At 38.9% G+C, this 13,010-nt stretch overlaps 1 protein-coding gene across 1 annotated transcript in view; it reads left to right on the plus strand.

Annotated features, from left to right (window-relative positions):
- Nucleotides 1–13,010, plus strand: part of LOC104918121 (voltage-dependent calcium channel subunit alpha-2/delta-1) — a 57,646-nt gene that overhangs the window by 31,567 nt on the left and 13,069 nt on the right. Inside the window, exons 11-23 of the mRNA XM_019273372.2 lie at nt 2,028–2,186; nt 2,976–3,080; nt 3,608–3,686; nt 4,128–4,177; nt 4,269–4,358; nt 4,460–4,534; nt 4,633–4,713; nt 5,107–5,181; nt 8,867–8,938; nt 9,217–9,288; nt 10,113–10,174; nt 11,216–11,292; nt 12,184–12,195. Of these exons, the coding sequence (XP_019128917.2) occupies nt 2,028–2,186; nt 2,976–3,080; nt 3,608–3,686; nt 4,128–4,177; nt 4,269–4,358; nt 4,460–4,534; nt 4,633–4,713; nt 5,107–5,181; nt 8,867–8,938; nt 9,217–9,288; nt 10,113–10,174; nt 11,216–11,292; nt 12,184–12,195 (1,009 nt within the window). The remainder of the gene's footprint in view (nt 1–2,027; nt 2,187–2,975; nt 3,081–3,607; nt 3,687–4,127; nt 4,178–4,268; nt 4,359–4,459; nt 4,535–4,632; nt 4,714–5,106; nt 5,182–8,866; nt 8,939–9,216; nt 9,289–10,112; nt 10,175–11,215; nt 11,293–12,183; nt 12,196–13,010) is intronic.

The following is a 13,010-nucleotide window of genomic DNA, read 5'->3' on the forward strand; positions in this document are numbered from 1 at the left end:
TTCAGCAGTTTAGCCAGATTATCCAAACAGGTTTATTTGAAGGTGAAAGTGAGTGCACCTGAAAGAAACCCTCGTCTGCACAGGAAAACTGTGTGTGCAACTAAGGCAAGTAAGGTTGGTCAAATTTAATTCATTGAGATCTGTTAACTGTGATGGATGTTTGCAGCAGACAGTTTGGGTTGTAATTGTAACATTTACTTTCCCAAATAAGTTTGGTGGACCTGGGGATTTGTTTGCAACCTGCATGACGATGATTGCTTCTTTCTTACTCCATCTTGACTTATTTCTTAGCAATGTAACTTGGTGTCCATTAATTGCGTTGCCAAAAGTCATTACTCATTATCTCTGTCATCCTCTCTCTCTCTATGTTTCTTTCTCTCTGACTCAGTTATCCATACACAATACACACACACACACGCACACAGCACCCTCTCTGGTCCTGAGGGTGTTGTAACCTGACACTAAATCATTAATCTCTGATATTACCCATAAATCCCTCCTCATTAACTATAGCCTGGGGACTAAGTTGGCATTTGGTCATGGAAGATGCTCGCACACTTCCTCAACAGCTGCGGCAGGTCACAAGAATGCTGATGGCTGTTCCTTTCCGCTCATTCTTACCACCCCTGTCCTCATACTCTCTATTTTTTTTCTCACTTTGGTTTCCCTCATCCTCTCACCTCACTAAGCCGCTGTCACTTTTAACCAGCCTGTTCAGTCATGTTAGCCAGTGTCAGTGTTGTTAGTTAGTGTCAGTCCAGCGGGCAAACCAGAGTAGCTTGAGTAGCAGAGTCCAGCGGGATTAGAGTTTGACGATTAGCCTTCTCTCTTGTGTCATCACTAATCCATTCCCAAGGCCTGAACCATCACACATGCACACACACACACACACACACACACACAGAGCTGTCGTAATAGGATCACAAGTGAACAGTGGAATTTTGTAGTAGATTGTATTCAAATAAAACACCTCCTCTATATCCTGCGTTTGAATCCTGTATTCACACCCTCCCCCCTTTTCTCTTTTTCTGTCTTCTTCCTGTCACTTTCTGCTCCACACCCTCCCACATTCCCATCTCACCTTCCTCACTTCTCCTCCTTTTAATAGATTATGTGATAAAAGATCCTCGACTGCTCTACGGGGACAACATGTGAACTTCAGTTGTGTTTGTGTGTGAGTTTGTATGCGTTTGTGTGCTGTCGCCTTGATCCAGTCTTTTTTGTCAAACCACAGCTGTTGTCATTTTGCCTTTCAGTCCAGTGATGGTGGATGTCTGTTATTGTCAATTTAAAAAGGAACTTCAAGGCTGTCAGGCTCATATGGAAACACTCACGCAACCACACGCGCGCAGACATACGGTCAGGGCTCTTTTTGCCTCCTTGCTTGTCTGTGTAAATCAGTGTTTTCAGCCTCCCCATTGGCTGTCTTGCAGAGACACATTGATTAGTTGAGATCGATGAGGTGCAGTATTGTTTTAGAAGAGTTGTGCAACACAATAGATGTGCTGGTTTACTACACTGTGGTGCCGTGTCCTTCATGCACCAATATTATATATTCTATTATATAATTTATTCTGTCATTTGTACTCATGTCATTGGAGGCTCTGTCCTTTCTGTTCACTCATGGATAATTTAAAAGCTTCCGTTCACATACTTAACAATGAAAATAAGAAATCAAAGTTAGACTTGCAGTTCAGCATGGAAGGAGGGACTACGTGTGGTAAATGTTGGGTGGCTTGGTGCATATATAGGAGATCTCACCTATAAAAAAGACGGTGTTGCTGGCTAACTTTGTTCTTGAATAGCAGAATCTTGTTTCCATGGGTACCAAATCGTTGAGCTCTGAGGATGTGAAGCAATTAGTGGGGCTTGATGAATGTGTCTGTTTACCACTGCTTGATAACAGCCAGGGCCAGGTGGGAGTGTTTGGGTGTGCATGCTGCATTTGTATCATTTGTTTCAGATGCACACATGTTGTAAATGTATTAATAATTTGCGGGTCATAACTCCTTGACTCTGTTTCCAAGTTTAACACCAGGGTGAAGAAGACGGCGTGTTTCGACCATCTGGTTCAGGCCAACGTGAGGAACAAGAAGCTGCTTAAGGATGCTGTACAGAATATCACAGCTAAAGGAATTACAAACTACACAAAGGGCTTTGAGTTTGCTTTTGAGCAACTCTCTGCGGTAAGATTTTTCAGTCTGTTTTTGTTAGTAAAAAAAAACATGCCATTTTGTCTCTTGTAAATGTGTATAAGAAGCTTAAAACAAGTATTGAATGAATGTTACCATTGATACCTCCATAATTTAAGCAGCAGCAGAACATTGTCTTTCACTGCCATCTGCTGGTGGAACATGTTACCTCAACTCAACCAGACAATAAAAGAAATATTATGTTGTTACAGACTATCCACCCTGAAATGGCAAAGCATTATCCTCAAATAGGGTTATATGACACTGCTTAAAGTAATATGTGTAATTAACTCTGAATTAGGTCTTCTCCAGAAGAGTATTAGGTTAAGATATGAGGTGTAATTAGGTATGATTTGATAAAAACCATTAACAATATTGAGTCTGAAGCTTTGAAGAAACTGCAATGTTCATAAAATCCTATAGTTTGATTGTTTTGGACTGAACAAACACGGATGACGCTTGGTTGGTCCAAATCAAAAGGTTGTATCTCCTTTGGAGGTCATCAAAGATAACATTTTGTGCATACTTAGAGCAGAATATCGCTGTGAACCAACTATTTTCTGAGATTACTTAAGTACTGTTCTGACTTGATGATGACACAAGACAAGGTCATCAAAACATCAATTATGCCAAGGTTTATGACAGCGTGAATAGGCATCTTTGTCTGGGCCAACAAATGTGCTAGACCAGGAGACTGAAAATTATACCATTACATCTTGCTACTGCATGGATGAAGATAAATTACACATTAATGAGAAATCCCTCATCTTTTCCTTCAACTAGACTAATGTGAGCAGAGCAAACTGCAACAAGATCATCATGCTTTTTACTGATGGAGGAGAGGAAAGAGCTCAGGCCATACTGCAGAAGTACAATGCTGACAAAAAGGTACACTGATGACACACAAATCACACACAAAACACACACACTCACACACACACACACACACACACACACACACACACACACACAGAGTGTTTACTTTTATCTATGTGGATGTGCTCCTATTGTCAGTTTTCATTAGACTCAGCTTTTTGGAGCCCCCTTTGGGTTGCAACTTCCGTGTGCATATCCTCACTACCCAAGAGTTTCTTCAGAAATACTACTCTACTCTACTCACACACACACACAAATCACAACTGTACACATCCACAAGAATCAGGAAATAAGCAAGTTGTAGAAGCACTTTAGTGTCCTCTTTAAATATTAACTTGATCTGAGATGTTATGACAACATCATAATATATCATAAAGTATATAATAACAATACATTTAGGACAAGACAACCATTGTTGATATTAAGTTTAGGAGAAATGAGATATGTGTTAACATACCATAATTATAAAGAATATGTTCTAACATTGTAAGAGATTATGTCATGATAAATATTGAATTGAACTGAATCTTATGCTCCAGGTGAGGATCTTCACCTTCTCAGTAGGACAGCACAACTATGATAAAGGACCCATTCAATGGATGGCCTGTTCCAACAAAGGTACAGCACGGATCATAACACACATCATTTTTTTTATACTGTTTCAACCTGCTCAGGTAATCTAACAGTGGCATAAAATAATCTACAAAGTAGAAGAATGTTTAGAGGAGACAGGGTGGTGACGTGATAATGAACATTGTTTTAAAAAAAGAGGAGCTACCCTCGAGCCTCTTTGTCATCTGCCCTGCTGAAATGTCCTTGGCCAAATGTTGAAAATATTATCACCACAAATATAAATGCAACTATGTGTGATGACTCACCTCAAACTAAGCAAAGAGTCATGATGCAGTAGACTATAGAGTTGCAGGCTGTGTCCTTTAATCCTTGCTTTCGGGTTAGTCTTATGTACGGTTGCCATTTAGTTCCTCTTGTGTTACGTTATCATTGTGTGATTGTAGCATTAAGTTTTGTTTGGTAACGACTGTCTGATAATTTGTCCAGGTTACTTCTATGAGATTCCTTCCATCGGAGCCATCAGAATAAACACACAGGTTGGAGAATTATTCGTTATTTTCATATTCATTAAGCACCTAACATTCTGCCAGCACCGAAGCATTAAACTCAAAATTCTGTCAAATTTAGGAGTACTTGGATGTCCTGGGAAGGCCAATGGTCCTAGCAGACAAGCAGGCCAAACAAGTCCAGTGGACTAATGTATACCTTGATGCTCTGGTATAAAATTTTATATGACAGTTATATGACAGTACAAAGTATTAATTTTAACATGATGAGATTCCTGAGTTGAATAGTGCATTTCTTTGACTCTCCATCAGGAACTGGGTCTTGTCATCACAGGAACACTGCCTGTCTTCAATAAAACAAAGACCAAAGATGACAGGAATGGCGAGGTGCAGTACATAAAGTGCTTAAACACACGATGAGCAGAGTCAGCAGTACCAGGATGAATATATTTCACCTTATCCTTTTTTTCCTCTCATACTTTCAGCACCAGAATCAGTTGATTCTTGGCGTAATGGGGATTGACGTGTCTCTGGATGACATCAAGAAGCTCACACCACGCTTCACAGTGAGTTTAACACCCATATGTCACCACATGTACGCAGACAAATAGATTTATCAAATCGAGTCTTGTGACTTGCTCAGTTGTGGAGAACTTGCAGAGAATTTTCCCTCTGGTGCAATTAGTGATTAGAGATATGACGTCTATATAAAATTATCTGCAAATGAAAAATATCCTTGTCATTAATTACAGCCCCTTTGTTTAATGTTTTTTGGGGACCACTGAAGCTCTTTGACACACATTTTCACAGACATTAATAGCTGTCCTGAAGCTCTTTGACACACATTTTCACAGACATTAATAGCTGTCTAGCAGTTATATTGTACACATACTGGCATCATGTAATTTTCTGGACACAAAGATTTAATTGCCTTCTCCTTTGTTCATGTTTTGCTTCAGATTGGTCCAAATGGATACTACTTTGCCATTGATCCTAATGGATATGTCCTGCTGCACCCCAATCTTCAGCCAAAGGTATGGCATCTGGCCCTAGTGTCTTGATGCATTAGATTATATTCTGACTATTCCACATGGGTGCACAATAAGTGCTGAATAATATGCAGGCTAGCAGATGGCGCAGGCTCTTTTCAAACTTTTCCATATGCTGTCACCTCATCAATCTTCATGAAGAGAATTCATTCCTCAGTATGACTTGATATCATCAGTCCTCAGATGTCGACTAGAAGGTCACTCATTACCATGTGAGATAAAATAGATATGTAGACTTGGCAGCAGACTGGCATATATGTTTAAAAATGAAGGTGAAATGAGGCACTGTGGCATACACTAGAGATAATGTGTTTTAAAGCAAAGGTAGTACATCCCAGATTATAATTTAATTTGTTACACCCTGGGAATATGTCATGCTGCTGTTTGTTTTTTATTTATTTATATTGATTACATCTTGTGAGAAGAGTCTTATGATTTTCAGGGCTACTGTATATCATTATCACTGATTTTTTTGAATTGATAACAATATGTATACAAAAAGGCTCAAAGTTGAAAAAAGAACGAGAAATCCAGCATCTAGCTGTCTGTCTTGATGGGCCAAACACCCTGAGTGGTCTTACAACTCCCCAAATAAATGCAACAGGATTTCTAGCCGCAGGCAGGTATTAAGATGTGACCTGGTTAAAAGTAGCCAGTACCCCCACAAGTGGATACAACCCACTACCTTTAACCTGAGGCAAACCGGTTCTGACAGGCTAAACAGTGACCATGTGCTGCCCAGGAGTTCTGTGTTTGGGGTCGTGATGTTCAGAGGGGCACTTCCCTGGATTTCAATCAGTGGATCCTTGGCAGACACACACTTATATCCCATTCATCAATCCACAACTCTCCACAATTATGGATCCAGTTATTTTAATTCTTAGTTTAATAGGTTTTGTTAAATTGGTAATTCACATGCCATCAAAGCACAATAAATCGTGGATTAGTATAAACTATGACTCTTGGCTCCTGGAAGTTACATAAAAAGAGATACTCATACAGAGACAGTGGTGGAAAACTGGCCTATAAATCTTAAACAAGGGGGAAAAAAAGTTGATGGTGTTGTTCAGTAGATTATAGTAACTAGGCATGCACTATATTTCGAGAATAACCTTTTGATACAGTAGTAAGAGGAAGCTGCATATCATTTCCTTCTCTGGAATAAAGGGGATTTCCCTCTTGACTTTTGTCCCCTCCCAATTTTTTCAACCAGATTGTAACACTTAACTCTGTCTCTGCGTCTGTGTCTGTGTAGACATACCTTTCAAAATGGTTACTGAGTTGCTGATGGTAGTGACACAATGTATGTATTTAAAATCATGTTTTAAACACGATTTTAAATAAAGGTGACGCAGTGTGACATTTTCCCATCTTTTCATAATTTTCCTAGAAAAGGATTCATAACAGGAAGCTCAGGCTCAGTAATAAGTATGCTGTCACTTTTCATGAGGTGAGACAAAGTAGAAGTGCTGTAGATTGCGGTTCCTGAAGGTAGTAATGCAGTAATGCAGTAGAGTTTTATGTATTTTAGTCCTATAGATACCATTTTTAACAGATATAGTTGTAGTCATTGTAGGTAATCATTATTTTTTGCAGCAGATATTATGCATCTCTTATGTGCTCCACAACCACATCTGGATTTTACCCAAATTAAAGTGATGGTAGATTATTCTATTCTGTGTGTGTGTGTGTGTGTGTGTGTGTGTGTGTGTGTGTGTGTGTGTGTCTACTGTTCTGGTCATGGAAATGTTTTATAAATGAATGAGTATATTTTATGATACATTCTGGTGATTTGTCGGTTCATAGCTTGTACCTAAATGAGAAACATTTGATGATTGAACATCAAATAATTTAAAAAGAAATATACAAATGGTGAAGTTAATGCAACTTTTCAACCCTATGTTGTGCATATCAACCGTTTTTTTTTTTTGCCTTTATCTCCTTCCCTCTATGCGAACATTCCTTGTTGTTTTTCTTTTTTTAATTTCAGAAGTGCGGCTAACGTGTGGCCACTAGAGAAAACACAGTGGAAAGATAATTGACTTATGATTGGCTTATTGTACTTCATGTTTCCTCTCAAATGTATACAGGAATGTCAGCTGAGAGAAACCACAGACACACACACCAGTGCATTGTCAGAATTACCTCAGTTCAATGTAGCATTCAAGAGAGACAGCACTGTAGCATTGTTATTATTATTTTCTCCCATCAACATTCTGTGCTGTGTTTGTGTGTTTGTGTGTGTGTAATGCTTGGAGGCCTGCTTGTCAATCACTCATTGTCTCATTGAAACAGCCAAATGAGAGATTGTGTGAATACTGATGTTGACCTTGGGCCTTGTGAACATTTCACATGTCTCATCTCTTTATGCCTCAGCACTGGCTCTTCTTTTTGTTTTTGATTATGTTTGTACATATTTCATGTGTCATTCCCAGTTGCAGTAGCATTTTTATTTTGATCTCACAACCCAGCTCACCTCACCAAATCTCAGGTGACACACAGTAGTCTCTCATTCCTTCTTTTTAACCTTGTTGCTCTTCCTTTCTCACTCCTTATTTCTTATTTGAACTTTTTCAAATTTTCACATCATCCAGTGTTCCCATTTTCATTTTTCTCATATTCTCTCCTGTCTTGCTTATGCATGTTTGATATCTCATTCTGCATTACCCAGTCTTAGATATCTTAATCCTTTGTTCTTTCTTTTCTCATTTTCATGTTGAGATGCTTCATCTTAATCTTCTTCCTTTGCTACTCCATTTCATTTCACTTTCCATCAAAAGTAAGGAACTCTGTACTGATTCACACTTTATGTACCAGTGGTCTATTCTGATATTTAAGCTTTGCTGTAACAAGAACTAAGTTTTTATTCTCTTGTTTACTTTAAAATTGAAATACATATTTATTGTATTTTTAGAGTCATACATCAACATAGAAAAAACAAACTATGTTAAAAAAAAAAAAAAAAAACACTGTATCAACAGTGGTATGCTCTCACTGCATCACCCCACATTTTGAGTCACAGAGTGAACAAATGCTGTGGAGGACAGGCTTGTATCAGATTCCATGTACTGCTGTTTTATAGAGAAGCACTAGATTACTGCTACCATTTTATATCACCATAAAGCCACTCAGACGTATAGGGTTTTTAAGAGAGGACATTAATAGGGTCCAGTGTCACTTTGTATCAAATCTGATTCGGCTGTGTCTCGTGTCACAGATATGTTGTCAAAATGCTGCCATATGGTACCCTCTGTTTTTTATCCCATGGATATGATTAGATTCATGTGTTTGGAAAAATGCTGGCATTACTCCTGAATTGAATACAAAAGAATATTGTGGCTCAAATAATTAAAGCCTATTATTTAATGCAATGGCCATACGATGCAGAGGGTTATTCCCGTCTATGGCTGATTGCCATAGTAAGAACTCATCTCTGAATAACAATTGTAAAATGGTCCACTGCATTTTATATCATTTTACTTTATCAACTCAGCAGGCTCAAGATAGAGTGATATGAAAGAAAGTTATTACATAATAAACTCTGCTTCCAGCCAAACGACTAAGCCTAGAGTAAAGGTCCCTTCTTTGTTTTCTTCAAATCGATCCTGTTATTTATGTCGTAATATTTAATTGTGTCACACATCAGAGTGAAAAATCATCTTTTCCACAGAATCCTAAATTCCAGGAACCTGTTACCCTAGACCTCCTGGATGCGGAGCTGGAGAATGACATCAAAGTGGAGGTAGAGTGTACATATACATGGACAAAAAACCGCCACACACACAGACACACACTCAAATAAAGATACAGAGGTGCATTCACATCCAGCCAGGTATTCAGATGCCAGATGTCTCATGTCTCCTCATAAAACTATCACAATCAGCCCCTGCTGAAGATTTACTTAGTGTCCCTAACTAAGTAGTATGAGGTTATTTGACAGAATGTTTTCAAATCAGCCAATACACAGTGAATCAGATCCAGTGAGGTTCTAACTACATCTATACTGTTTCCTCCCTGCAGATCAGGAGAATGATGATTGATGGTGAGACAGGTGAACGGACCATTCACACTCTAGTGAAAACTCAGGATGAGGTAAGAGAAAATACTCGACAGGGCTTAACATGTTACACTAGAGTATATTGAGGAACTTAAAATTTAATGCTTCTGTAGAGGTCTCCTATCATGCTTCGGATTTGCAGACTTACAAATATTTCCAATGTAACATTTGAACCATTATACAAAAGGAAAAGTGAGACTGTTAAAGTCATATTATGAAATTGCTGCCACTATAATAGCTAATTCTTAGTAGCAGATAGTTTGAATATTTAATATCTGACGTTTGTCAGGCTCATTGCTTTCATTTTCCTTTCTTTTTTTAAAGATATTTTTTTGGCCTTCAAGTTTATTGTATAGTGACAGCTGAAGACTGACCTGAATGTGGGGAGAGAGAGAGAGAGAGAGATGGGGAATGAAATGTAACAAAGGGCCGCAGGTCAGATTTGAACCCTGGGCCGCTACGACAAGAACTTGTACATGGGGTGGATGCTCTACCTACCAACTGAGCTAATCGACACCCCTGCTTTCATTTTTTTTTTGACATCTTATCAAAACAGTTCTGCAAACCTCACTCTATATTTTTGTTCCACCATACCAAGTGATGTTCCCTGCTACAGAAAGACGTAATTCACTGCTGTTTGCAGTAATTAAGATCATCTTAGAAAGTCTGTCCGCTAATACAAAGTGAAGAGAAAACAGAAATGAGTTTCTGACTATGTGCCAGACAATTTTCAGATAGTTTTACTATTTATTACTGATTATGTTCTGAATTGTTTTGAACAATAAACAATAAAAACTTCAAAAACAACAACATTACATAGCAATTCTTAATGCCAAATTCTGTGTGTCATCCTTGGCAGAGGTACATAGATCGAGGAGTCAGGACCTACACATGGGGTCCAGTCAATGGTACAGATTACAGGTGAGCCATCTCAGCAATTTTGTAATATCTATTAATTTATTGTTCATTAAGCTGTCTCAGTGTCACTTCAGGTAATTTACTCACACTCACTACTGAGAGCACTCCAGTTGATGGAGGACACTACTTAAGCCAACAGGGGTCACTCTCCAGTTTCTAACATCAGGCTCTGCTTAGTTAATGGGAAAAACATTTAAGGTTTTTTTTTTTTATGCATTTCACTGAACATGCAGAAAAGCATGCCTTCTGAAAAACATAGAAAACCTTTTCTCTAACAGGGTGTCTGCAGGGTATTAAAAAGTAAATGAACTTAGTGAAAATTAAGGCCCTTAAAAAATATTTAAAGGTATCTCATTGTGAGTTTTTTTTCTTTTTTTTTTAAAGAATAGTACATGATTTCTTGTAAAAAGTAAAAAAGAATTTATTACATAGACTGTGCAGTAGACTTATTTCCCTTACGCACAGCAGTAAACTCAGAATTGAGTTGTTTGTAAAGTTTAGTCAACATGTGAGTCGCTTCATGTGTGAAACAACGACTCTTTGTGGTTATTATGACGGTATATTAATGAATAATGAATCCTGTACATGATTGATTGCTTGAGTAAAACTTGAAACAAGCTTTGCACAAAAAAGTTTTCATAGACTGAAGACTACATTACAAAAGACATAAAAGAAACATGTCAATAGAGCAGCTGTTCACAAGCATCCTCCTGTAAAACACTGTTAGTCAAGTACACTTGATGTCTTCATTAGAAAACATGGTTATGTTTGGAGTGGTACTGAACTCTTAGGCATTGTGTCATTTCTTTAGCAGATGTCAAGCATAACTCAAATTATGTAGTTGGATCTATCTACAGTGTTCAGTTGACTGACAACATGATGGGAGAGCAGTCATTAATATCAAATTTCTGTGCTGCTAGTAAGCCCAGTACACTGCTCCAACCAAGTCCCGAGTTTCAGTTTCCTGAAACAAATGATTCAGTCAAATGACCTTCAACCTCATATTTTATCATCAGTGTGTCTGTGATTGTTTTTTTTCTGCAGCCTGGCTCTTGCTCTGCCTAAATACAGTGAACACTTCATCCAAGCTAAACTGGGGGATGATATGAAACAAGCTATGTGTGAGTATAGAATACACCCTCATGATAAACAGCGTGCAAACAAATCAATCAGACTTAATTTGGCTGGTGCCTCACGACCAACTCCCATGCATACTTTCTTCAGGTCGTCCTCTCAAGTATCTCCACTCGCTTTGTACTACTTGTTCCTAGCTGGAACCACAACCACTCCTTTGTGTTTTCTGCACAGAAAAGCAGATCCCCTCGGTGCTTTTCTTTTGTAGTGTAACCCACTGGTCAGTCACCCTACACTCCCACACACACTCATCCACATGCTGTCCTTCTCGCAGGCCCAGCCCAAGCACTAGCTCTTTTGATCTTGTCTACATTTTGCCCTTCTCTCCGTCTTCACTCCCCTCTTCTGGCCCTCCTTCTGGCTTAGAAGAAGACGAAAAACCTCCCACACCCCCTTCTCCATGCTCATTATCACCTCTCCAAACGAATGTGTGTGTTTTTTTGTTTGTTTTTTCATTATGTTTTAGTGGCCAATTCCATCTCTCTGCCTCCCTGTCCATCTTTTCTTTTCTAATTTTTTCATGGGGTCGATATACTTCATTTTGATACTCTAAAATGTTCTCTCTGACTGTCTTTCTGTTTTTCTGTGTGTCTCTCTCTCTAATCTGTAAACCTGTCCTCGCCTTGTTCTCTGTATTCCTCCTAAATTCCCTCTACCCTCCCCGCTTTTTTCTTTTTCTACAGCTTATTTTCTCGGTCCATTTGTGCTCTCTCAAGGCTGTGTCTCTGTATGATACACTCTGGCTGCTTCTCCTAACAAGGACACCACTTATTAATATATGCACATACTGAATCTGCCAGTGTCCTTTGAATGCTTTGCATTTTCATTCTGATTCAACTTGTTCTCTTCTGTCCTGCTTTCACACTGGGATTTTACAGCTTCTTCTTGGGGCAAGTACTCCCTATTACCATGTGATGCTATTCCACTGTATAAGCATGTTTGTCCTATTTCTTTGTACATTACATATGGATGGATGGATGGATGGATGGATGGATGGATGGATGGATGGATGGGCAGACGGTGGAAGTATGAATGCTGAATCATGACTTTATAGATGCATGAGTGGATAGTCTCTTTGATCAAGGGAGATAATTAGTAGAAAAAGTCAGATTCAGCACATAACCATCTGCCTTTAGTGGATTTTTCATAACTTTAATGTGACGCCACAAAGCATAAATGGCTAATGGTGCAGTTATTCCAACAGATGAGATTTTGACTGAGTGTTTCGGCCTCTGTATCACTCCCTCTATGCCATAACGAGTCTGTCACTGTGCCATAAAGGCTGTCAGAACGTTTACAGGCCTGTTAAAGAAAGTAACACAACATGCCTAGCTGCCACAGACTACTCCGATAGGGAGTTTGGGACTCTAAAGTTCTCTGTACAGCCATATAGAGTTTCACACTGGAGCCAGACCACCAATACCTCGATCCATCTTATCACTCTCCTGCAGTAGGTGGTTCCTGCAGCCACTTGTCCTCTTAATACATTAGTAGGGTCCCTTGCCAAGAGAATGATGGATGGACATGTTTTTTTTTTGTTCACCCATATAGCAGGAATCCTGCATGCATTGAATAAATGACCTAATGCTGGGGTTGAAGACATGGTGACAGAGAAGCAAAGAGAAAGAATGTATGGTGCGGAAAGCAATTGGACATAGAGACACCCTGCCCAGTCTATAGAGACAGAGGGACAATGAATCTGCCC

The sequence above is a fragment of the Larimichthys crocea genome, chromosome XXI (genome assembly GCF_000972845.2).
Source record: "Larimichthys crocea isolate SSNF chromosome XXI, L_crocea_2.0, whole genome shotgun sequence".
Classification (NCBI taxonomy): domain Eukaryota; kingdom Metazoa; phylum Chordata; class Actinopteri; family Sciaenidae; genus Larimichthys; species Larimichthys crocea.